This window comes from Canis lupus, chromosome 15 (genome assembly GCF_003254725.2).
Source record: "Canis lupus dingo isolate Sandy chromosome 15, ASM325472v2, whole genome shotgun sequence".
In the NCBI taxonomy this organism is placed as follows: Eukaryota; Metazoa; Chordata; class Mammalia; order Carnivora; family Canidae; genus Canis; species Canis lupus.
In genome coordinates, this window is record NC_064257.1 from 14,750,074 (window position 1) to 14,775,476 (window position 25,403).

Here is a 25,403-nt window from a genome sequence, read left to right on the forward strand (position 1 = left end):
TTTTTTGTTTTTTGTTTTGTTGTAACGGGTTCTTAAACTAAGGGTCACGGGGGCAGAAGCAGTTCAGGCAAGAGGGGTCTCCCACTAGCCTTGCACCCTGAACAGGAGTGAGGTCTCAAGGGGATGGCTTTAATATCAGAATCCTGAGCAGCCCAGGTGGCTCAGCAGTTTAGCGCCACCTTCCGCCCAGGGCGTGATCCCAGGTCGGGCTCCCTGCATGGAGCCTGCTTCTCCCTCTGCCTCTCTCTCATAAATAAAATCTTCAAAAAATATTTTCAGAATCCTGAGCACCAGCACTCTTAGACTGGGCAGCCAAAACTGGTGGCCCAGTTTCTTTCAACCCCACATCCCACATTCAAATGCTTGAGATAGCACAGGATCTCACTGGAAAATCTTTAAACACAAGTCCAGACCAGCAACATTTTTTAGCATCTTTATTTGAGAAGTCAAAACTGCAGATGGGTAACAATTTGGATTCAAGTAATAAGATATATTTCAGCCTTTCTGTACAAAAAACAAAACTTCACCAGCCAGCCTCCCCACAGATTGTTCCAACTACATTCAAAGCATCCAGTCTCTTAGCCACTTTCAAACCAGAAAGCTCAATTCTCCACAGTTAGCAAACCGGTTTTCTTCAGGGGTCACCTTCCTCCACCCCTCCCTCACAAGTTTTCTTCAGAGTTCTTTTTAAACCAGGACAGAATTATTGACCCCCAGTTGGAGATTAGGTGCATAAAAATTATCACTTTAGGGCCTGGCTCAGGCAGGTAGGTTACCAGCTCACAAAGTCCATCAAACAGTATCAGCACCAAAGAGCAAAGATCTTAATCAAGTCTTGCTTCTATAGCCCCCATCAAAGGAAAGCACCAAAATGAAGGGGTTTTCAAGACAGCAGTCCGGTATTTAAAATGGGAAAAATATATAGCACCATTGGAAAACAAAGGGCCTATGGCTATGCTTGATTTGATCACCTCCACATTAGACAGGAACTTGGATGAGAATTTCCAACAGATCAGTACAGAAAGGGGGAGAGGGGTACACCTTTGACCACTCTATAAACCCAGAGTGCTCCAAGGCACAGTTTCAGCCAGTATTTAAGAAAAAAAAATCATCAAAGCCTCAACCTTTGCTTACAATCTTTATTGAAGTTATACAAAAAGAATCCCCCCAAAGTGAAAAAATACATTATATACAAAAACACTTTCCCTCAGGAGGAAGGCTCTGTGCCCTCTTTTAACATGCAGTGCTCTCAACTGTAGCTCCGGCCTCCACTGTCCCCTCCACTGCTGCCCGGCTTTCAGCCTGATTCTCAGCCTGGAAGATAAATAGGGAGCCTGGGCATAAATGACCCTGGTTTAAGCTATTGTCTTATACAATCAAGCAGGCCTCAGAGCAAGTGAACAGGTCTCCTAAACCCTGCTAGGCTCCCTACACTACTAACAGGACAATTACCACAAAATGTAAGGCCATATCCTAAATTCTCTATAGTAGGGCTGACAGAGCCAATGTTCATACATTACTTGGAAAGGGAACAAGCAGAAGTAACCCAATGGTCTTGCCAATCAAGTGCCTTCTCATACATTCATTAGAGTGGGACCTATGATATGTATATAGTTTCCATTCATCAATGAGAGAGACATCCTACATTCTATAACCAAAGAGTTCCCTGCATTGTTCTTATAAGGGTTACATTCAAGTAATCCAAACAGTCTCAAGGTAAGGAACATGCACTTAGGAGGACTAGCTTCCCCAGGGCCTGAGAACAAGGGGAAATAAGGCAAGAAGAGTCCAAGCCCTCTTTAACTGCCCACCTCCTCCTCCATGTTTTCTGAAACTTCATTTCCACTGGAGACGGCATCCCCACTGCCTCCATTGACCTCCAGCTCTTGTTTGGCTTTCTTTGCATCATCTTTCCGGGGACTCTCTTCCTCTGGTTTCCTCTAAAGATATAATTGTGAAGGCTTCACAAATGTGCTGAATGCTTTTTTACAAGAACTGCAAAACTTTAACAACCCCTTCACACCTCTCCTCCCCCACTGCTGCCACCCCATGGTGCAGATATCCTCAAAAGCGGGATCCATGGCTCTCAGGGCCTCTCTCATGGCCACAGGAAGCAGATGCCAACCTCTGCTCGTACAAGAAATTAGAAACCACAACATACCAATCCAGCCTCTCTCCTGGGAAGGGTGGAATAGATCTGGGTGAGTGTGAGGAATAGATCTGAACAGTAAGCCAACCCCAAGTTTGTGAATCCAGAAACAAAGGAATCAGTCTCCCACAAGAGAAAAAAACTACTGTAACCAGCAGGAGAAGGCAGACTCAGAAGTTTAACTATCAGCAGGTCTGCAGCTCAATGACTACTATCAAAGAAAAAGAGCCGACGTAAGCAATTCTCAGCAGCTTTCCCTGATAGTCCTGGGCCAAAAGAGGCCTGAAAAATTGTCAGAACACATATTCAAGTGAAAACTACCGTCACTCAAATCCTCACCAACTTCACAAAACGAATGCCTTATCACACCAAATACTAGGAAATGATTACTCATGTATCATGTGAAGCAAAAAACAAAACAAAACAAAAGCAAACGGAAAGAAAACAGAAGGGAAATGACCACATGTAGATTTACCTTCTTTCTGACAAGGTGGGAAATATCAGTCACACAATTTGATGAGGAAGCACCATCTGTTGGTTTTCTACTGGCAACCTGACAAAAAGGACTTTATTAACAATGTACAACTACACAGGACACAAATAGGCCTAATATTAAGTGACAAAAATAACCTGAATACTCACCATGGAGACTGAAGTGCTGCCTCCACTAGGAGTGAAACCTGAAGTAGAGCTCTCCACCTGTGTGAGAGGGGACAGACCCAAGTGGGCCCCAGAAAAGAACGTACCAGGATCACCCACACACCTACCACAGGTATCTACCAATTATGAAATAACTGATTAAGACCTCAATACTAGTGGGCCTACATATAATAGCAATTTCATCCATCCCCACTTTACCTGCACCTGCTACCCCCAAACTGGGGGTTTAGGCACAGTGTAGATGTTAAATTAACTCCTCCATATCATGTCATCACCTGTGGCATAGAAAGCTCCTTGATATTCCAGCAGTCAAAAGCAGAGCCAAAGCTAAAAGCCATCAATACCTTACTAATCTATACAGAGGAGTTCTCAAAGATGGAAGTAATAGCTTACATTTATTAAGCAAACACTAAAGTAACATGCTCATGGTCACATACAGATATATAACCCAGTCTGGCTCCAAAGTATATTTCTTAAGCATTATACCATTTGATAAGAATAATTAGATAAATGCTCACATTTTTTCGAACCACCAACTCCCTAGAAACCATGTCATGGTTCCTAGGCAAATGGAACATTAATGCCATGAGCCTTCCAACAATATCAAACATTCTATTATCAAAACTTTAAAAGGAAACCAAACCAACCAGAGTTGCTTTCAGAGCTAATTCAGCTACATTCCCACTACGCTGGGACTCCTTTGCATCTTCTATCTTCTCTCTAATTTCAGGAAGCAGTTCCTTCAGCTCTTCAATTTCTTTCTCATATTCAGTAGATGATCCTTCAGCCTCCTTCATCTGCTCACTCAGTACAGCTACAAAGAACAGGCTGAAGTGATCAGTAAGAGTTACCACCAAAGGATCCATTTTTTTTTAATCTTGTTGATTACTGGATCCAGTCAAGTTTATCAACAAACAGTTGATGATCACTCACCCATTCTCTTCTCAATGACTTCAATAGATTTGCTGAACTGTGCCACTGCCTCATCATACTGAGAGTTGTATCCATAGGCCAAGCCCAGCTGGTAGTGGGTCTCTGCAAGAAGACGATCATGGGCTTCCAGGTACTGTTCTTGCAGGTTAAGGCAAGCCTGGAACTCCTCCACAGCTTGGACATAATTTTCTAATAAAGAGAAAAAGAATAGCAAGCAAATGGATGGGATTTAATATATAATACTTCTAATTTTTTTTAAAGATTTTATTTATTCATGAGACGGGGGTGCGGTGTAGAGACACAGGCAGAGGGAGAAGCAGGCTCCATGCAGGGACCCCGATGCAGGACTCAATCCCCAGACCAGGATCATGGCCTGAGCCGAAGGCAAACACTCCACCATTGAGCTACCCAGGTGTCCTAATACTCCTAATTTTATTTTATTTATTTATTTTTTAATACTCCTAATTTTAGAGCACTGTACAGGAAACTGGGGGTGGGGGTGGGGGGAAATGACTAAAAAAGACTCAGAAGAGATTTTTCCACTATTCTATAGGAACCCAAACCAACTGCCATGTTAAAGCCAACTGCCAGGGTCAGTTAAGAGTCTGCCTTCAGCTCAGGGTCATGATCTCAGGGTCCTGGGATGGAGCCTGGTGTCAGACTCCTTGCTCAGCAGACAGCCTGCTTCTCCCCCGTCCCTCCCCCTGCTTGTCCTCTCTGTCTCAAATAAAATCTTATTCCAATTGCCCACAATTGATGATCAATTAAGCTGAATTTTAAGGAATTAGAGGAAGAATTGGGTAGAGGGGAACATTAAAGGAAAGAGAAAATGTATTACCAGATTCAACACTAACTTCTCCAAGTTTAAGATGTGCCTGTGCAGCATAAAGCTGAGCTTCTTTTGTTTCTTGCCTGAAAGGAAAAGATCAGAAATCCTAATAGCATTCATCCAAGCCTAACTGATATTCTACTTCCAACCTCCAAACTCCCAACCTGAGCCTAGAAACACTAAAAGTTTTACCTTTTAAAAATGATCTTCGCTAAATCCAGCATATCCCAGGCAAGCTCTAGATTCCCAATCTCCTCCTCTTCGTTTTCTTGAAGAGACTAAAAGGTATATCCAAATCATTGGTATTATTCAGAAGACAGGCATTTTTAGATCACAAATCTAAATGTATCATTTAATACAGCTTAAAAAAAAAAAAAAAACCCACAGGATATAGGATTCAAAATTTAGACTTTCTCCCTAAAACCTACAGAAACCTAAAACCCTATAATCTTTCTCCAAGTTATCACCTTATGTGAATGGTATCTAACAGTGACATGTTGGGTCCTATCTTTTTTTTTTTTTTTTTTTTTTTTTGGTGGGTCCTATCTTAATAGATAGGACATCCTGGGATTAAATGGATGTGTGGATTCTAGGCACAAATAAAGGGTCCCCAATCCCTAACCAAGAAATGGCTATGATAAGGCCTACCCTAGTAAGCTACAGTCCTACAATAAGAAAGCTGAAGATGATACTGAATAATAATTTACCTTGTTTTCAAGAAGTGATTCATTTGGTGTTTCTTCAGCCTTGTCATTTTCTTTATCCTCCTCTTCTGAGCCTTCAGTTTCTGTAAGCAAAAATTCCTCAGTATTGAGAATACTAAAGCTATCTTCTAACTAGTCAAGATTCCAATATATGCCAGTCAAATAACCTATATTCTGAGGTAGAACACGCCAGATGCTAAGTCAGTTAATATTTGAACTGCATATGAAGTCAGTGATTACAGTCTAATTCAAATATAATATAGATTTAGATTGTATATCCTATAGTGTCTGTTGTTTACATCTTCACTGATCAGAAGGCGGTCTTTCTTCTAAAAGTCAATCTGGATCATTCAGATCAAAAAGATTAGCTACTGTAGTCTCTTAGTTACTAGAAGCTCCCATCTATTTAGCCAGCAGCACTTGGGAGAACCCAGCCAGTGTTCCTGGTGTCTTTAAGCAGCCATTTGTTATGTAATACTAACAAGCTGAGAAAGTACAAAAGTTAAATTACTCCAGTCTATTCAGAACAAGAATGCTCAAGAGACTAGCTTTCCCACAACATAGCTGTGAAGAGAAAAGCACAGTCCTTAGCAACTCTAACCAATGAGCATGCCACAGACTCCAGCCAGCTCTAGCATGTACAGAATTGAGTGAGCAGTACCAAAACCAATTGTTTTACTCCACTATAATGTTAAAATTTGTAGCCATATTGACACTATATTTCACCATATTAACATAGACTCACAAGTCAACTGCCTTTAAGGACAGGCTGCTAATAAATAGCAATGTCAAGTGATTAAAAATAGGCTTTGGGGGGCACATAACAATGCATGAATTGGGTATAACGTGCCTACCTCTGCCATTTTTCATTAAGCATTCTAACACAAGCAAAAGAACTCAAATACGGTCTCCAAACAAGCTATTATGGGAACATAAATATGCAACTAGGCCTTAATGCCATGTCAGGTTAAAGGACTTTTATGTTTAGCAATATTGCCTCAGAATGGGAACAGGCACAGAAAATTCCTAAACATTATAAATTAATAAGACAATCTAAAGAAGTTCTCTAAGAAAGGTGCCTGGCTGGCTCAATTAGTGAGCATGCAACTCTTGATCTCAGTGTTGGGGAGTTCTAGCCCATGCTAGGTGTAGAGATTACATAAGAAATTAAAAAAAAAAAAAAATTCCTCTAAGAACCACTTACAGGCTAATTAACCTATAGCAAACTATTTTATCAAATGGCTCATTTTTCCCCTGTTGATGCTGACCATGTAATTTAGTACTTCTGAAATAAATATCATCATAATACACCATTATCTTTCTGTACCCATATTTCCAAATCATGTGTATACTCAGTACTGTTATACTAGATGGGTGGTTTTATTAACAATACAGTCCATTCTCAAGAATTCTCTAGAAAAGGGACGCCTGGGTGGTTCAACAGTTGAGTCTGCCTCCGGCTCAGGGTGTGATCCTGCAGTCCCAGGATCAAGTCCCGCATTGGGCATAGAGCCTGTTTCTCCCTCTGCCCAGGTCTCTACCTCTCTCTCTCTCTCTCTCTCTCTCTGCTCCTTCTACCTATGGCTCTACCTCTCTGTCTCTCATGAATAAATCAATCTTTAAAAAAAAATTCTCTAGATGGATGAAGTTTATCTATGAAACAAACACTTTTACCTTCCTAATTTGTAGGAAAATTTGACAAAATATGTATTGTTATTCTGTATTCTTAAATTATCTCGTATCTGTTCCTATTCATACCAGAATGCCAGGTGACATCTAATTTGACATAAAATCTTATTTTTACATCAAATTTTAAAATTAAAATTCTTTTTAAATTTTTTTTTATTTATTTATGATAGTCGAGAGAGAGAGAGAGAGAGAGAGAGAGAGAGAGAGGGGCAGAGACACAGGCAGAGGGAGAAGCAGGCTCCATGCACCGGGAGCCCGATGTGGGATTCGATCCCAGGTCTCCAGGATCGCGCCCTAGGCCAAAGGCAGGCGCCAAACCGCTGCGCCACCCAGGGATCCCTAAAATTAAAATTCTTATGATATCTGAAAAAAATACTGGTTTCCCTTGAGAAATCTGTACTATCCTCAAGGAATGGTGGAAAGGAAGCTAGGTTATGAGAAAGCCATTACTTTAAAACAACACTTTCCAACCTGGTAAGTTATACCCAGATACTGGAATGCCTTTATGTCCTCAGTAAAGTGATCTGTTAAATATTTTCCAAGCCTCTCTAAAAATGGCATCTTCTTTGTAGTATGCCTTGGAAAAAAGGGAAACACAGTTTTATACCATTTCTCTGATTTGCAGCCTGTTCAAAAGTTAATGGCACAGAACAGCACAAAGAAGAAAAATTCTTAAAGACAAAGTAAAGGCAATCTGCTGATTCTCTGGTTACTCTAGAACTCCCATAGGATTAAGTCAGGTAAACACTACAGATTGACCAGTATAGTCTGAGAATGGCCAAGCTCTGTGCCTAAAATTTAAAAACTTTGGGGACACCTGCGTGGCTCAGCAGTTGAGCGTCTGCCTTCAGCTCAGGGCATGATCCTGGGACCCAGGCTCGAGTCCCACATTGAGCTTCCTGCATGGAGCCTGCTTCTCCCTCTGCCTAGGTCTGTGCCCCACCACCCCCCTCACTCTTTCTCTGTCTCTCATGAATAAATCAATCTTGAAAAAAATGGGGATCCCTGGGTGGCGCAGCGGTTTGGCGCCTGCCTTTGGCCCAGGGCGCGATCCTGAAGACCCGGGATCGAATCCCACGTCGGGCTCCCTGGTGCATGGAGCCTGCTTCTCCCTCTGCCTGTGTCTCTGCCTCTCTCTCTCTCTCTCTGGGACTATCGTAAATAAATAAAAAAATAAATAAAAAAAAAAAAGAAAAAAATAATTTTTAGGCTTTGTTCACTTACCAATCATATCTAGCATGAGACTTAGAAAAGAACAGAGCAACTATCTTTATTAGGGATATGGACAGCCTGAGAGGTGGTAGAAAATGGGATTTTAAGAGAAAACCTATGGGGTGCCTGGCTAGCTCAGTCAATAGAGCACTGGACTCTTGATCTCAGGGTTGTGGGTTTGAGCCCCACATTAAGTACAGAGATCACTTAAAATCTTAAAAAAAAAAAAAAAAAAAAAAAGAGGAAGGAGATGCCTGGGTGGCTCAGCCAGTTAAGCATCTGCCTTCAGCTCAAGAGTCCTGAGATCGGGCAGCCCCAGTGGCGCAGCAGTTTAGTGCCACCTGCAGCCCAGGGCGTGATCCTGGAGACCCTGGATCGAGTCCCACATCAGGCTCTGTATGATGCCTGCTTCTCCCTCTGCCTGTGTCTCTGCCTCTCTCTCTGTCTCTATGAATAAATGAATAAAATCTTAAAAAAAAGTCCTGTGATCAAGGCCCACACTGGGCTCCCAGCTGTGGGAAGTCTGCTTCTCCCTTCTCCCTCTGCCTATAGCTCCCCCAGCTTGTGCTGTCACTCATTCTGTCAAATAAATAAAATCTTAAAAAAAAAAAAAGTGACCAGAGAGGCATGTTGGTGACCAGATGTTTAAAGGACTCTTGGGATCCCTGGGTGGCGCAACAGTGGTTTAGCGCCTGCCTTTGGCCCAGGGCGCGATCCTGGAGACCTGGGATCGAATCCCACGTCGGGCTCCAGGTGCATGGAGCCTGCTTCTCCCTCTGCGTATGTCTCTGCCTCTCTCTCTCTCTCTCTGTGACTATCATAAATAAATAAAAATTAAAAAAATAAATAAATAAATAAAATAAAGGACTCTTGGGGACAGCCCCAGTGGCGCAGCGGTTTGGCGCTGCCTGCAGCCCAGGGTGTGATCCTGGAGACCCGGGATCGAGTCCCATGTCAGGCTCTCTGCATGGACCCTGCTTCTCCCTCTGCCTGTGTCTCTGCCTCTCTATGTGTGTGTATCTCTATGAATAGATGAATAAAATCTTAAAAAAAAAAAAAATAATAAAAAAAATAAAGGACTCTTGGTTTTTGGCTCAGGTCAATTGCAGGGTTGTGAGATCAAGCCCCCAATCAGGCTCTGTGCTGAACATAGAATCTGCTAAAGTTTCTCTCTCCCTGCTTCACTTGCTCACTCTCTCAAATATATAAATCTTTAAAAAATAAATAAATAAAAAGAGTGACCAGATTAAAGTCACCTTCCTCACTGTGAGGTAGGCTTGAGAAGAATATACATTCATGTCAGATCTAGGGTCTGATTCTAGTTCTATGACTTAGTGTTTGACCCTAAACAAGTAACATAAGCCCTAAGTCTCAATTTCTTCATGATCTCCCCAGAGGAGTACTACCTACTGCATAGTATTTTTTTGGAATCAAAAATAATTGGGACGCCTGGGTGGCTCAGCGGTTGAGCGTCTGCCTTTGGCTCAGGGCGTGGTCCTGGAGCTCCAGAATCGAGTCCCACATGGAGCTCCTGGCATGGAGCCCGCTTCTCCCTGTGCCTGTGTCTCTGCCTCTGTGTGTCTCTCATGAATAAATAAAATCTTTAAAAATAATAATAATAATGAATGTGAGGGAACTCTAACAATGTTACTTATAATCCAACTGAATAGTTTTTGAACTGGAGAAGCAGGACCTCTCTACTATACTATACTTTATTATTCAAAGTCCAAATTAACAGAGCCAGCAGATCTTCTGTCTTTGATCACTATCATTAAAGATTAAGACACGGTAGCTTTTTAAAATTGAGGCATTCAGTTTTTTTCCATAAAGAACTCCTAAAACCCAATAAGCAGCCCAGTGGCGCTATCATTTAGCCAATTCACTCCTGGTTAACCATGCCTGTGCTGGCTGGAGTGCAAGGACCTGCACATAGGTAGAATGTAGTTTACCAGAATGAGCTGCAAATACTGATAGTGGGTCTTTGAAAATCTAAAACTGATGAGAACTCTTAAAGTAGTCTGTCAGTTATATGAACTAATAACTATTAACTGGAATATACCTGTAGTTATTAATATCAACGTTAGATAAGCCTTACAGACAGTAGAATCCTCAAATGATAGTACCACTCAAGTCAGACGTGCCAATTATGTAAATGCTAGAGACTTATACATCTTGATGGAATTGAATCAAAATTAAACCAGTAATACTACACAAAGCATCCCACAGTTTATGTTCTAAGTAATAAAAACTTCAGTTTAGCAGCCAAAGCAAGCATGAAATGAGGGGGAAAGCAGCAAGAGGGCTAAATGTTAATTTTTTTGTTATCTTTTGGAGGAGGCTAATTTAAAACTAATGCAAATAAGCCTCTGAACACTTCCTGAAGACTAAAAGTAAAAGAGAGTCACCAGAATTCTTTCACTGTGGTTAACTGCCTTCATTTAAATGGCATGCCTGCTTAAGTGTACCAATTCACTGGATTCTACTGCTCTAATCCTGCTTCCTAAAGTGGAGAATAGGAACCATGTGAACAGTAAATTAAATAATCCAGAGGCATGCAAGTGAACATCCATTCAGCATTCTCTGCCAGCCTAGCCCACTATTTCCCTACCTACTCCACCAGCCCCCATCCACCTTTATTGGCTAGTATGTACAAGTTACTGATAGCTAGCCAAGTCTCAGAAATCACAGAGAAGGCCTATTTTGCAGTTAGTAAAAGTGTTAGTTTATAAGCCTGCTGAAGACTTGCATTTTGACTTGCTCAACTTATCACAATCTTCTTAAGCTATCCCCATTTTCATTTAGCCCTTTTCTAATCCAAAGGCAGACGGAAAATCCTGAATGGAAGGCTGACTTTTACCCATGATTAGTGAGTCAAATCCAGAATGTACTCCACCCACTGCAGCTCTTGCATATCCCGGTTACCTTCACCCTCTTTCATCTGTTCTTCTCTTTCTCGTGTTTCTTCATTAGCAGCTATCTTAACTTTGTCTTCAGGCGATTTCTCAGGAGCCCCCCGGGCTACCTTGGTCTCAACCCCATCTCCAGCTGCCTCAGACTCTTCTATGGACAGCTTAGTTTCCTCCTCCTGGCTAGGAACCAACTCTGCCCTGACCTCCTCCTCTAGTCCTGAGCCATCTTTTGTTTCTGTCAGTTCTTCTACATTAGTCTGTTGTTCAACAGGAGTCTGATCTCCTGCAGCTGACAATCCATTGACTATACCATCCTTAGGGAGAACTGTGGCCTCCTGTCCAGGCTTCTCAGAGACTTCTGACCCAGCTTCTGCAGCTGAGGCCTCTGCAAGCTCTATTGTCACCTTTGGTGACTCTTCAGCAGGAGGCATTTCTTGCCCTACCAGCTGCTCAAGAACAGCCCTTCCTGGCTCATTTTCAGAGGCAGCTGCTACCTGTTCCTTTGGCTCATTCCCACCCCCAGCCACTGGCTTGACTGCTGAATCTATAGGCTCTGCTTCTGCCTCCACTGCAGTATCCTGCTTTTCAAGAGTTGTAACAGGTTGCTCTCCTGAAGCTTCTTTTGGCTTCTCCTCTATGCTCACAATTACTTCTCCCTGCTTCTCCTGACCTTTTTCTCTGCATTCATCTTGCACGTCAGTTCCACAAACTGATTTTCCTTCCTCAGCATCTGGGGCTTCCTGTTCTGGCTTCCCAGAAGCGACCTTGGCTTCATTCAGTCCTTCTGGTGCTGCTATTTCTTTTGCCTCAGTGGTTTCAGTTAACTGATCTGGAGTGGACTCAACTTTTTCCTGTAGTTCCTCTGTAGGCTCACTTATATCCATGTCTTCTCTTCCACCCTTCTCCATTTCATTTTCCTGCTCTTTATCAATTTCAGGCTTTACCAGAGACTGGTCTTCTGGTTTTTTTGCTTCTTCTTTTTCTCCCATGGCGTCATAAACCTGTTCTCTCAACTCTTCCCTTGCTTCCTCTACATGGTTAAAGAACATGAAGCATAAACATGTCTTCGAATTTAGTGATAAAGGCATAAATGGAAACTAAAAATACATTCCCTTTAAACCCTCAAACAGCCTGGCTTAAATTTTAGCAGATGGCCTAAAAAATTATCTGCCCCCTTGAGAAAAGCAAAGGGAATAGTCCCAGATAGCAGAGCAACTTATTGCAAAAGAAACCCAAGCTCCTTAAATATTATTTTTACTTGAGCATTTTGATTATCAGTTAGGTTAAGAGATGCCAAGCTTTATGCTCTCCTCTAAACATTATAAACCTCCAACTAATATGTAAAACTCTAGTAGCCATACTCCACTAAGAAGTTACTTTTCTTAGACAAAAATGTAAAAATACTCCAGAAGTACTGCTATTAAAATAACTGAGCTGGGGATCCCTGGGAGGCTCAGCAGTTTGGCGCCTGCCTTTGGCCCAGGGCGCGATCCTGAGGACCCGGGATCGAGTCCCGCGTTGGGCTCCCTGCATGGAGCCTGCTTCTCCCTCTGCCTGTGTCTCTGCCTCTCTATCTCTCTCTCTATGTCTATCATGAATAAATAAATAAAATCTTTTAAAAAATTAAAATAAAATAACTGAGCTGCGCAGACTTTTAAATATTTGCATTAGAAAAACATTTAAAGTTGCTATATATTTAAAATGTCAATTTAAATGACCACATTTATTGGGGAAATTAAGTTTTCCTTTTACAAAAGCCTGCTGTCAATTTCAGTAATTGGCTATCTCCACACTGTAGTCTCCACCAGATGCAGGTACGACCCAATGCAACTTAGGAGAAACCATCCAGGACAGGGAGAGACCTACTCCCATCACTTGTACACAAGAAATAAACGTCGCATCTCCTGAACGTCACACGCAACTCCACGTACCATCTATGTTATCATTATTTTCTACCAGAGATTCATCTTCTGTTTTTTCTCCTTCCTCCTCTTCCACATGCACACCTTCTAGGGCATTTCCCAACACACCATTCTCCATTCTAGAACAAAAGGACAAAGCACCAAAGGTATGATAGTTAGAACCTAACGGTTTTTCTACAACAGAAACTGTAGTGCTATATTATAAAAGCAACAGTAAAACAATCAAGTGCAGAGAATATAAACTTTTAAGTATTCATTGAAGAAAAGCAGTGAGCAAAACTAATATAAATTAAGGCCATAAAAGCACTCAGAAAAAAAAAAAGCACACCCCTCATCCACCTGCCTAAAAAGCACCAATGACTCTTATCAAAAGATCAATTTAAAAAAAAAAAAAAAAGATCAATTTAGGGATCCCTGGGTGGCTCAGCGGTTTAGCGCCTGCCTTTGGACTGGAGTCCCAGGATCGAGTCCCGCATTCAGCTCCCTGCATGGAGCCTGCTTCTCCCTCTGTCTGTTTCTCTGCGTCTCTGTCTCTCATGAATAAATAAAATATTTTTTAAAAAAGATCAATTTATATTCACTTTACCATAGGGCCATATTTCTCAAACCTTGTATCTACCCCGTATTCCTCTAGTTGGCTTAAAAACATTCTGGCAAGACTTTCCTGACAAATCATCAAAATGACCTACAAAATTAAAAAACTTACCAGAACTGGATTAAATGAGGCATAAAATATTTGCTAGTTTGTGTACCCTCAATAGATTTTATTTTGGTTAATAAACTCCAGTGAAAAATACACAACTTTCCAATAGTTAAGACTACCTGTTTTATTTACTAAACATTTTCATACGGTAGTGTTTCCAAATTGTCCTTCATTCAGTCCTTGTTGAGGATGACTGTTCTGAGAGTGCTTTTGAAAATTCTCGCTCTAGGGGATCCCTGGGTGGCGCAGCAGTTTGGCGCCTGCCTTTGGCCCAGGGCGCGATCCTGGAGACCCGGGATCGAATCCCACATCAGGCTCCCGGTGCATGGAGCCTGCTTCTCCCTCTGTTTATGTCTCTGCCTCTCTCTCTCTCTGTGTGGGACTATCATAAATAAATAAAAATTAAAAAAAAAAATTCTCGCTCTATATTGGACCTTAATAAATTATTGACCATCCTCTAATAGAAAGATCTCTGCTTCAAAAGACCCTAAAAGTCAAAACCCAAGCATAAGTTTACTCTGCATCAAGTGCCTTCCAAAACTTCCATCAATATTTTGCATTCCTTCTAAACCCCCTTAGTGAAACCAGCTCATATAAAGTTGCGAAGGTAGTAAATAATCTTGGCAAAAAACGAAACTTAAGTTTTTAAACAGACCATTAATGCGATTCAAAATACCCTACTTAAACACTGCAGTCTGAGGGACTCCTGGGTGACTCAGCAGTTAGGCGTCTGCCTTTGGCTCAGGGCGTGGTGACAGAATGCAAGGATGGAGTCCCACATAAGGCTCCCTGTGTGAAGCCTGCTTCTCCCTCTGCCTAGGTCTCTGCCTCTCTCTCTCTCTGTGTCTCTCATGAATAAATAAATAAAATCTTAAAAAAAAAATTGCAGTTTGAGGGGCACCTCAGACTCTGCTTTTGGCTCAGTTATGATCTCAGGTTTGTCAGATGGGAGCCCCACGTTGGGCTCCCCCCCTCAGCAGGGAATCTGTCTAAGGATTCACCCTCTCCCTTGCCACCCCAAATCCCGCACTTGCTCTCTCTCAAATAAATCTTAAAAAATAAAAACAGTGCAGCTTGAAAGACATACCTTGCCAACTCCAGAAGGGATTTCCCATAGAAAAAGAAGGCTTCTCCACACTCATTAGCTGTCTCTCCATACTTCTTACCTCTACAAAGAGAATAAACATGAAAGATCTAAATTAACATCTAACCTGAAATATTTCTAGTTCTTTAAATTATAAAATAACATTTCTTCAGGGACACATCCTTCTAGGAAACTAATACTTCCCCCTTCTCTTGCTTTCAATTTAAGGACAAAGGGACTTTAAAAATGTATGGGGTGCCTGGGCCGTTCAATTAAAGGTCTACTCTTGATTTCAAGGTTTTGAGTTCAAAGCCCCATGCTGGGGGGTGCCTAGGTGACTCAGCTGGTTAAGTTTCTGACTGGCTCAGATCATGATCTCAGGGTCCTCAGATTGAGCCCTGTGTGAGTGAGGCTCTGCACTCTGTGGGGAATCTGCTTGTTCCTCTCCCTCTGCCTTTCCTCCAGATCATGCTGTCTTTCTAAATAAAATCTTTAAAAACAAACAAAGCCCCACTGTGGGCTCCATGCTGGGCATGAAGCTTTTTTTTTTTTTTAAGATTTTATTTATTCATGAGAGAGAGAGAGACAGAGAGAGAAAGAGGCAGAGACACAGGCAGAGGGAGAATCAGGCTCCATGCAGGAGCCCGACGCGGAACTCGATCCCAGGACTCCAGGATCGCACCCTGGGCCAAAGGCAGACGCTAAACCGCTGAGCCACCCAGGGATCCCCTGAAGCTTACTTTATAAAAAGGGCGGGGGGCAGCCCAGGTGGCTCAGTGGTTTAGCACCACCTTCGGCCGCGGGCCTGATCCTGGAGACCCGGGATTGAGTCCCATGTCAGGCTCCCTGAGTGGAGCCTGCTTCTCCCTCTCCCTGTATCTCTGCCTCTCTCTCTCTCTCTTCTCTCTCCTCTCTCTCTCTCCCTGCATGGAGGCTGCTTCTCCCTCTGTCTGCCTGTATCTCTGCCTCCCTCCCTCCTTCTCTCTCTTTCTCTCTCTCTCTCATGAATAAACAAATAAAATCTTAAAAAAAAAAAAGTGTGCTCGTGCATGCACACATAGACACACACACAATGTAGAAAGTTAATATACTGCCTGGTCTTTCTCTATATATATGTATGTTCCAAGTGACATCAATTTGCTACAGTTATAGTATATAATCTAAGAGCCAAACTACAGGGATCCCTGGGTGGCGCAGCGGTTTAGCCCCTGCCTTTGACCCAGGGCACGATCCTGGAGACCCGGGATCGAATCCCACGTCGGGCTCCCGGTGCATGGAGCCTGCTTCTCCCTCTGCCTGTGTCTCTGCCTCTCTCTCTCTCTCTCTCTCTCTCTCTCTGTGTGTGACTATCATAAATAAATAATTAAAAAAAAAAAAAAAAAAGCCAAACTACATTAACAGGTGTTTTTCCTCCTGTAAGATGAATGTCAGCCCAGAACAGTAACGGGACCTTTGGCTGAGACCTGAAGAATGAATCAAAGTAGAGATGCCTGGGTGGCTCAGCGGTTTGAGCATCTGCCTTCAGCTCAGGGCGTGATCCTGGAATCCCGGGATGGAGTCCACATCGGGTTCCCTGCATCGAGCCTGCATCTCCCTCTGCTTGTGTCTCTGCCTCTCTCTCTCTCTCATGAATAAATAAAATATGTTTTTAAAAATGAATAAAGTATGTAGAAAGATATGTTATAGAGGTAACAGCTTATTCCCTGGAGTCGGACTACCTGGGTTCAAATCCCACCTCTAAACTTTTTTTTTTAAAGATTTTATTTATTTATTCCTGAGAGACACAGAAAGAGGGGCATACAAACAGGCAGAGGTTGATGCAAGCTCCATGCAGGAAGCCCGATGTGGGACTCGATCCGGGGACTCCATGATCACACCCTGAGCCGAAGGCAGGCGCTCAACTGCTGAGCCGCCCAGGCATCCCCTCACCTCTAAACTTTAGCTATATAAACCTTACATTTCGGGATCCCTGTGTGGCTCAGCGGTTTGGCGCCTGCCGTTGGCCCAGGGTGTGATCCTGGAGACCCGGGATCGAATCCCACATCAGGCTCCCGGTGCATGGAGCCTGCTTCTCCCTCTGCCTGTGTCTCTGCCTCTCTCTCTCTCTCTCTCTGTGACTATCATAAATAAATAAAAATTTAAAAAAATATATTAAAAAAAAATAAACCTTACATTTCATATGCCTTTACACATCTATAAAAAAAAAAAAGAAGTATTTTACAAACTGCTTAAAGATCTACTCTAAAAATTGAATAATTGCCTATAATAGTATTTATTTTTATTTTTTGAAAGATTTCATGGGCAACCCCGGTGGCGCAGCGGTTTAGCGCCGCCTGCAGCCCGCGGTGTGATCCTGGAGACCCGGATCAAGTCCCACGTCGGGCTCCCTGCATGGAGCCTGCTTCTCCCTCTGCCTGTGTCTCTACCTCTCTCTGGCTCCTGAATAAATAAAATCTTAAAAAAAAAAAAAATAAAGATTTCATTTATTCACTCATGAGAGACAGAGAAGAGGGAAGAGGGAAAGGGAAAACAATCACAAGTGTGCTAAGTAGGAAGGAGAAAGTTTTCTACTCTATGTAGAAAGAGATGAAAGTGACTCATGGAGTGAAAGACTCGCAGAAGTCATCCAAAGTCAGGCCAGCTAACAGCCATTAAGGTTTGGTGAGTATAACTAGACAAACTAAGCGCAAAGTATTATGAGGGTCATGTTTAAGTGTAATCTACTAGATTAGAATAGTGCACCTCAAATTTCCCCCCTAAATATCCTTAAAGGCAAGATAGTGAAAATGCTGATCTCTAGATATCTGGTAAGAAAATAAGCTAAGAAGTAGGTTTATTTGTGTTTATTCTTAGAAACTTATGATTTTGGCAGTTTACACTGTAAGATAAACCATATGTTTTTATTAAAAAAATACCTAAATACTTATTAGCATCCAATAAAATTTACACCCTATTCATAACATACCACGGGGTATGAGCCCCAGGTCTTCTGGCCCAAGTGATGACAAACTTAGACCAGAGGTCAGGAATTATGACAAGAGATTGATGCAGACACATCCAAGAACAATTCTGTTCTAGGTGTAGGGAGAGGGAGTAGGGTTGGGACAAGAATGGACAGACAGAACCCTAAGAAGGTATGAAGAAGCCAGAGGCTTTTAATCATAGTGAACCTGAAATCTAGTTTTATTATAAGCATTTCTTATGAGAAGATTTCTTCAATTCAACTGTATATAACATTAACTCATTAGGGATCATGGTTAACTTCAACTCCTACTGTTAACAGGATCTCAGAAGAAACTAACTAAAACCATCATAGGCTGAAAACCTATTGTTTGAAGACTTAACTCTTACTTTTTCTCTCAGCTCCAGAGATACATTAATAAAGTCTTTGGTTAAATCACATTTGAGGGACTAATGCTAACATGTTTCCTCACGATATAGATATATATGGCCACCTAGTGGTAGATGACAACTTCCAAACAACTGCAACAGAGAACAAAGATGCTAACAATCTGAAAAATGCTGTACTAACATCAGCATTAGTGGTAGGGTAACGGATCATTGTGGCCTGCTTGGTACTTTCAGGAGATTCCCCAGAAAGAGAACTTCAAGTTTTTGTTTTTGTTTTTTTTAAGATTTTATTTATTTATTCATGAGAGACACAGAGAGAGGCAGAGGGAGAAGCAGGCTCCATGCAGGGAGCCCGACGTGGGACTTGATCCCGGGACTCCAGGATCACACCCCGGGCCGAAGGCAGCATTAAACCACTGAGCCACCCAGGGATCCCCCAAGAACTTCAAGTTTTAAAAGTAAGTCCCAGAACAGGGGAACCTGAGTAGCTCAGTCAGTTGAGCATCAGACTATTGATTTGGGCTCAGCTCTTGATCTCACTTTTAAGTTTGAGCCCTGCACTGTGCTCTGCACTGGGCATAGAGCCTACTAAAAGGACTATAAAAAGTCCTTGGAAAACAAACTACCTTACTCAGTAAAAGCAAAGACTGAGTGAGATTTGCTCAGTGATATGTAAGTCTTATCATTAGTTACAGGAATAAACTTGTACGTGAAAAATATCCAGTCTTTTAAAACTCCTCTCCCTTCCCAGCCCCATAAGAAACTTTTTTTTTTAAGATTTTATTTATTTATTTATTCATGAGAGACACAGAGAGAGAGAGGCAGAGACACAGGCAGAGGGAGAAGAAGCAGGCTCCATCCTGGGAGCCTGACATGAGACTCAATCCCGGGTCTCCAGGATCACGCCCTGGGCCAAAAGCAGGTGCTAAACCACTGAGCCACCCAGGCTGCCCCATAAGAAACTTTTAACACATTGGGATGCTTGGGTGGCTCAGCAGTTGAGCGTCTGCCTTTGGCTCAGGGAGTGATCCCGGGGTCCAGGATCAAGTCTCACATCGGGCTCCCTGTGAGGAGCCTGCTTCTCCCTCTGCCTGTGTCTCGGCTTCTGTGTGTCGGAAAGGAAAAGGAAAAGGAAAAGGAAAAGGAACCTTTTAACACAACATAGCACATCATAGCAAAACACAATACTTACAAAAGACTAGCTGCTTCCTGGAATGCATTGACAGCTGCTGGAATATCCCCCATCACCAGATGTTTCTGTCCTAAACCCAACAGTTTCTTAGCTTCATTATCCACATCCAGGCTGCAAGAAAAAAATATTTTTTCAAGTATCAAATACTTAAAACAACAACAACATTTGTTGAATACCTGTTACATTTAAACCATTTTGACTTCTTTAAAACTTTGACCTCTCCAGCAAAGCTTAGTTAACTCATTTATTCATCACTATAAAAGCAAAAGAAACCCCAGGATGCCTGGGTGGCTCAGCGGTTGAGCATCTGCCTTCGGCTCAGGATAGGATCCCAGAGTCCCGGGATCAAGTCCCACAACAGGCTCCTCACAAGGAGCCTGCTTTTCGGTCTGCTATGTTTCTACCTCTGTATGTGTCTCTCGTGAATAAATGAAAGAAAGGAAGGAAAGGAAGGAAAAAGGAAAGAAAGGAAGGAAAAAGGAAAGGGGAAAGGAAAGGGGAAAGGAAAGGGGAAAGGAAAGGGGAAAGGGAAAGGAAAGGGGAAAGGGAAAGGAAAGGGGAAAGGGAAAGGAAAGGGGAAAGGGAAAGGAAAGGGGAAAGGGAAGGGAAAGGGGAAAGGGAAAGGAAAGGGGAAAGGAAAGGGAAAGGAAAGGGAAAGGAAAGGGAAAGGAAAGGGAAAGGAAAGGAAGAAATCCCAAAGCAATATTCTCAACAGCTTTCCTAGATTACTTTCTCTTTAAGGTTTATCTACTCACAAAGCCTATACTGTATGTCACTATAAACATTTGCTAATTAAGCAACAAACAAAAAAGGAATCTTAAATTCGTACAGGAAGCTGTACTACCTCTAAGAAAAATAAATGAAAAATATGTAGGTAGACAGAGCAAAAGATAATGTGGAATTGACATAAAAGGGCAAATAGATGAAATGGACCAGAACACAAAAACAGATACATGCCTACCACCACTTGAAATTTTGACAAAGGTACCAAGACAACTCAATGAGGGGAAAAAATCATCTTTCTCAACAAATGGTACTGGAATAATTGGATAGCCATATGCAATAAAGTAAACTTCAACCTTCTATCATACCACATACAAAAATTAACTCCAATGGATTAACAGACTTTCTAAACGTACAACTAAAAGCCCTAAAAATTGGGCACCTAGCTAGTTCTGTCCACAGGAGACTCTTGATCTCAAGCTTATAAGTTTGAGCCCAACACTGGGTGTAGAGATTATTTTAAAAATACATAAATAAAAAAATAATAAAAATACATAAATATAGGGGATCCCTGGGTGGCTCAGCAGTTTGGCGCCTGCCTTTGGCCCACGGCACGATCCTGCAGTCCCGGGATCAAGTCCCACCTCGGACTCCGGGCATGGGCCTGCTTCTCCCTCCTCCTGTGTCTCTGCCTCTCTATGTCTATCATAAATAAATAAATCTAAAAAAAAAAAAAAAAAAACATAAATACAGGGAGGCCTGGGTGGCTGAGCAGTCGAGCGCCTGCCTTTGGCTCAGGGCGTGATCCCAGGATCCAGGATCAAGTCCCACATCGGGCTCCCTGTGAGAAGCCTGCTTCCCCCTCTGCCTGTGTCTCTGCCTCTCTCATGAATAAATAAAATCTTTTAAAAAGGGGAGGGGGGGATCCCTGGGTGGCTCAGCGGTTTAGCGCCTGCCTTTGGCCCAGGGCTCGATCCTGGAGTCCCAGGATCGAGTCCCACCTCGGGGTCCCTGCGTGGAGTCTGCTTCTATCTCTGAGTGTGTGTGTGTGTGTGTGTGTGTGTGTGTGTGTGTGTCTCTCTCTCTCTCTCTCTCTCTCTCTCTCTCGTTATGTCTACATGAATAAATAAATATTTTTTAAAAATCTAAATCAGCAGAAATATTCAAAAAGAATAGGCAAGTAACGAATGAGGAGCAGAACTAAGTAACTTTCAATTATGATATTTTACTCAATATGAAAAACCAGGGTGCCTGGGTGGCTCAGTTAGTTCAGCACCTGCCTTCAGCTCAGGTCATGATGCCAGGGTCCTGGGATGGTGAACCTCATCAGGCTCCCTGCTCCATAAACTACAGACAAGTATCTTAATATTCAGTCTCAACTGTTATCTATTAATAATAATACTGCCCTTAAGTTATATAGTTCTTACTTTATAATCCAAACATCAATCTACTGTACTGTAAAAAATCTTACCTCTCCACTTTATCTGCAGAGGTAGAAGGAGCAGGAGCATCTTCTTCAACCCTGTAATGAAAAATCAAGAGAAAAAAAAATAAGATGAAAGCTATTCTAAGCCTGGAAATTAAAAAAATTAAGAAAAAAATAAAGCCATAATAGAACTACCATTTATTAAGTGCCCAATAGGATATTAAGATCTCAAAAGTATTACTCACCTACATAATCAAATTTAATCTTCACTCAAATATCTGTTAAATGCCTATTTGCTAGCATGAGAATACTACAGTAAACAAAATGGTCACATCCTAGCTTTGAGTTTAGGATCAAGTGGAAAAGAGTGAAATATGTTATAATCTAACATATGCATTCCTAAAAACCTCACATTCTGTTAAATTGCTCACTAAAAATAAAGTTCTTAAAAAAAAAAAAAGCCCATAGTTTCCATGAATATTCAGTTTTGAAAAGTTTTAATAAAGATCTTTAAAAAATTTTGTAGGGGATCCCTGGGTGGCGCAGCGGTTTAGCGCCTGCCTTTGGCCCAGGGCGCGATCCTGGGGACCCAGGATCGAGTCCCGCATCGGGCTCCCGGTGCATGGAGCCTGCTTCTCCCTCTGCCTGTGTCTCTGCCTCTCTCTCTCTCTCACTGTGTGCCTATCATAAATCAATAAAAAACCCCACCCCCAGACACTCAGACTATACTCCAAAAAATATATTTCTCACTAGAAGGAACCAAAATCCCATTGAAAAATAATAGATTCAGGATGCCCAGGTGGCTCAGCAGTTGAGCATCTGCCTTCAGCTCAGGGTGTGCTCCTGGCGTCCCAGGTCGGTGTCCCAGGATTCAGTCCCATATCAGGCTCCCCTCAAGAAGCCTGCTTCTCCCTCTGCCTATGTCTCTACCTCTCTCTCTCTGTCATGAATAAATAAAATCTAAGAAAGAAAAACGAAAGAAAAGAGAAAAGAAAAAAAGATTCTAAGCCAAGGCACAGAAAGTACAAAGGTGAATTTGGCTTTCATGCCAGAAAGCAACGAAGGTGCATCCCAGTCGTCATATATACTTACATTCATGCAAAAAGAATTATAAAGTAAATTATGAGGAATCCAGGGAAAAGCAATGAAAGTTTTCTTTATAGAAGTTTTACAACTTTTCTCTAAGTCTGGTATGTGTAATAATAACGTACAAAAATAAAAATAATAATAAAGTACAAAAATATTACAAAAGTACACTCAAGAGTCAGCCTAAATAAAATCCCACTGGTCAAAAAGTGTCAATCTGAGCATCAACAAAAATAATAGCTACAATGGATTAAAAGCTCCAAATATTTAAATCAATGAGTTCTCAATGATACAAACAAGGGAACCCTGGGTGGCACAGCGGTTTAGCGCCTGCCTTTGGCCCAGGGCGCGATCCTGGAGACCCGGGATCGAATCCCACGTCGGGCTCCCGGTGCATGGAGCCTGTTTCTCCCTCTGCCTATGTCTCTGCCTCTCTCTCTCTCTGTGACTATCATTAAAAAAAAAAAAAAAAAGATACAAACAAAAACAACTTACTAGTTTTCTTTGGAGAATGACAGGAAACCACTGCATTATTTTGAAAATTGGTAAATAAGAGTGTCTTGGGTGGCTCAGTTGGTTGACCATCCAACTCTTGATTTTGGCTAGGGCCATGATCTCAGAGTCATGGGATCACCGGAGTCAGGCTCTAGGTTCAACAGGGAGTCTGCCTGGGATTCTCTCTCTCCCTCTGCCTCGGCCCTTCCCCCTGTCACACCTCCCTAAAATGTTTTTTTAAAGATTTTATTTATTTATTTATTTATTTATTTATTTATTTATTTATTCACAAGAGACACAGAGAGAGAGGCAGAGACATAGGCAGAGGGAAGAGAAGCAGGTTCCATGCAGGGAGCCCGATGTGGGATTCAACTCTGGGATTCCAGGATCACACCCTGAGCTGAAGGCAGACGCTTAACCACTGAGCCACCCAGGCAATCCCTAAGAAAAATTTTTAACTGGTAAATAAAGTGAAAGAAAAATGTACAATCCACTTGTATTTTTTTTAATTATTTTAAATATTTATTTATGATAGTCACACAGACAGAGGAGAGAGAGGCAGATACACAGGCAGAGGGAGAAGCAGGCTCCATGCACCGGAAGCCCGACGTGGGATTCGATCCCGGGTCTCCAGGATCGCGCCCTGGGCCAAAGGCAGGCGCTAAACCGCTGCGCCACCCAGAGATCCCTACAATCCACTTGTATTTGCAATTTCTTCATAATACAGTTGTACTTTATTTAAGATAGGTTTTAAGACATGGTTGTTTAAGTTACTAGTAGGAACCCTATAGATTGACCCCCATGCACTTGCTATTAATTTAAATCCTTGGCATTTGTACCTGCTCTAATCATCAGTTTTCAAATATACCCCAAAGGCAATATCCAGATAAGGACATACATCATTTCTAAATGTGCCCCCCAAAGCATGCCAGATCTCAAAAAAAAAAGCTAAGAATTCTGTTAACTGGTGAAATGGAGAAGGGCACCTGGGTGGCCAAATCGGTTTAGTGTCCTACTCTTGATTTCAGCATAGGTCTTAATCTCAGAGCTGTGAGCTCAAGCCTGTGTTGGGCTCCATGCTCGGCATGGAGCCTACTTAAAGAAACAAACAAAACTGGTGAAATGGAGAAAAGAATAGTAGGAAAAGAGGCAACCTTACTACTAGGTACTTTACAACCAAGTATTACCCAGAAGCAATAAATCAGAATTGGGAGTACATATAGCAAGAAAGCTAGAACTATGAGAACAGAAGCTATAGAAGATAAAAGGGCTCTCCTATGTAGACAATAACTGAAAACTCTCCAAAAGTTTAAAAACACAAATAGAATGTAGCCTATTAGTTTTTTAAAACTGGACTTTGTTTAGCTATAACAAATTTATGAAAAGAGATGAGTAACATATGCAATATGTTAAACAGATAAAAAGATAAATGAAAAAATAGCTTGCTCAATTCAATAGATATTTAAATCCAATAGATATTTTAATTTTAGTACCTACTGTGTGCCTTGGAGACAGACAGTCTCCAACCAAACAGTTAAAAAAGCAGAAGGGACAGGGAGGCATCTGGCTGGCTCAGTCAATAGAATACGGGACTCTTCATCTGGGGGTTGTGAGTTCAAGCCCCACGCTGGGTGTAGAGACCACTAAAAAAAAAAAAACTTAAAACAAGACAAAACCAGCAGAGGGGACAGCTTATTTAGAAGCACAGAGAAAGGCAGAAGAGATTATAAATGACAGGTGAGGGCAGCTCCGGTGGCTCAGCGGTTTAGCGCCGCCTTCAGCCCGGAGTATGATCCTGGGGACCCAGGATCGAGTCCCACATCAGGCTCCCTGCATGAAGCCTGCTTCTCCCTCTGCCTGTGTGTCTCTGCTTCTCTCTCTCCTCTCTGTGTATTCTCATGAATAAATAAAATCTTAATAAATAAATAAAAAATAAATAAATAAATAAATAAATAAATAAATAAATAACAGGTGAGAATTATATTGGGAGTCTGAGTCTTAGAACATACTTCAAAGATTTAAATTTTAATTTTAAAAATTTGCCAGTTACTTTCAGGAGAATTCAAACTCTTTGCTTCCAATTCCTAATCCTTCTGTGAATTAGCAATAATCTTGCCTCGGATATAATATACCTCATTCATTGGCTACGATACTGCCACTGCACAAAGCTAATCCTTCTGTGAACATTATATTGATCAACAAGTTTAATGAAAAGCCCCGAGGAATGGGGGAAAAAACTGGGTTGAAAATAAGCAGACACTTTATAGCTAGATCTATAGGAATGAGGAATAGTTTAAAAGGCAGTACACTTCAGGGACACCTAGGGAGCTCAGCAG

At 41.9% G+C, this 25,403-nt stretch overlaps 1 protein-coding gene across 3 annotated transcripts in view; it reads right to left on the reverse strand.

The window, feature by feature from the left end:
* Positions 1-1,125: 1,125 nt before the first annotated feature.
* LOC112642573 (nuclear autoantigenic sperm protein) overlaps positions 1,126-25,403 on the reverse strand; it is a 40,194-nt gene continuing 15,916 nt past the window's right edge. For 2 of the 3 annotated variants that reach the window (XM_025420272.3, XM_035698923.2), the window contains exons 3-16: positions 21,532-21,582; positions 19,338-19,448; positions 14,798-14,878; positions 13,017-13,126; positions 11,099-12,115; positions 5,279-5,358; positions 4,764-4,849; positions 4,581-4,654; positions 3,743-3,931; positions 3,457-3,623; positions 2,792-2,848; positions 2,625-2,702; positions 1,812-1,940; positions 1,126-1,314 (exon numbers count right to left, since the gene is read on the reverse strand). In XM_025420272.3, coding sequence (XP_025276057.1) covers positions 1,234-1,314; positions 1,812-1,940; positions 2,625-2,702; positions 2,792-2,848; positions 3,457-3,623; positions 3,743-3,931; positions 4,581-4,654; positions 4,764-4,849; positions 5,279-5,358; positions 11,099-12,115; positions 13,017-13,126; positions 14,798-14,878; positions 19,338-19,448; positions 21,532-21,582 — 2,311 coding nt within the window. In that variant the 3' untranslated portion in view covers positions 1,126-1,233. The remainder of the gene's footprint in view (positions 1,315-1,811; positions 1,941-2,624; positions 2,703-2,791; positions 2,849-3,456; positions 3,624-3,742; positions 3,932-4,580; positions 4,655-4,763; positions 4,850-5,278; positions 5,359-11,098; positions 12,116-13,016; positions 13,127-14,797; positions 14,879-19,337; positions 19,449-21,531; positions 21,583-25,403) is intronic. The other variant, XM_025420273.3, reaches the window with a different exon arrangement.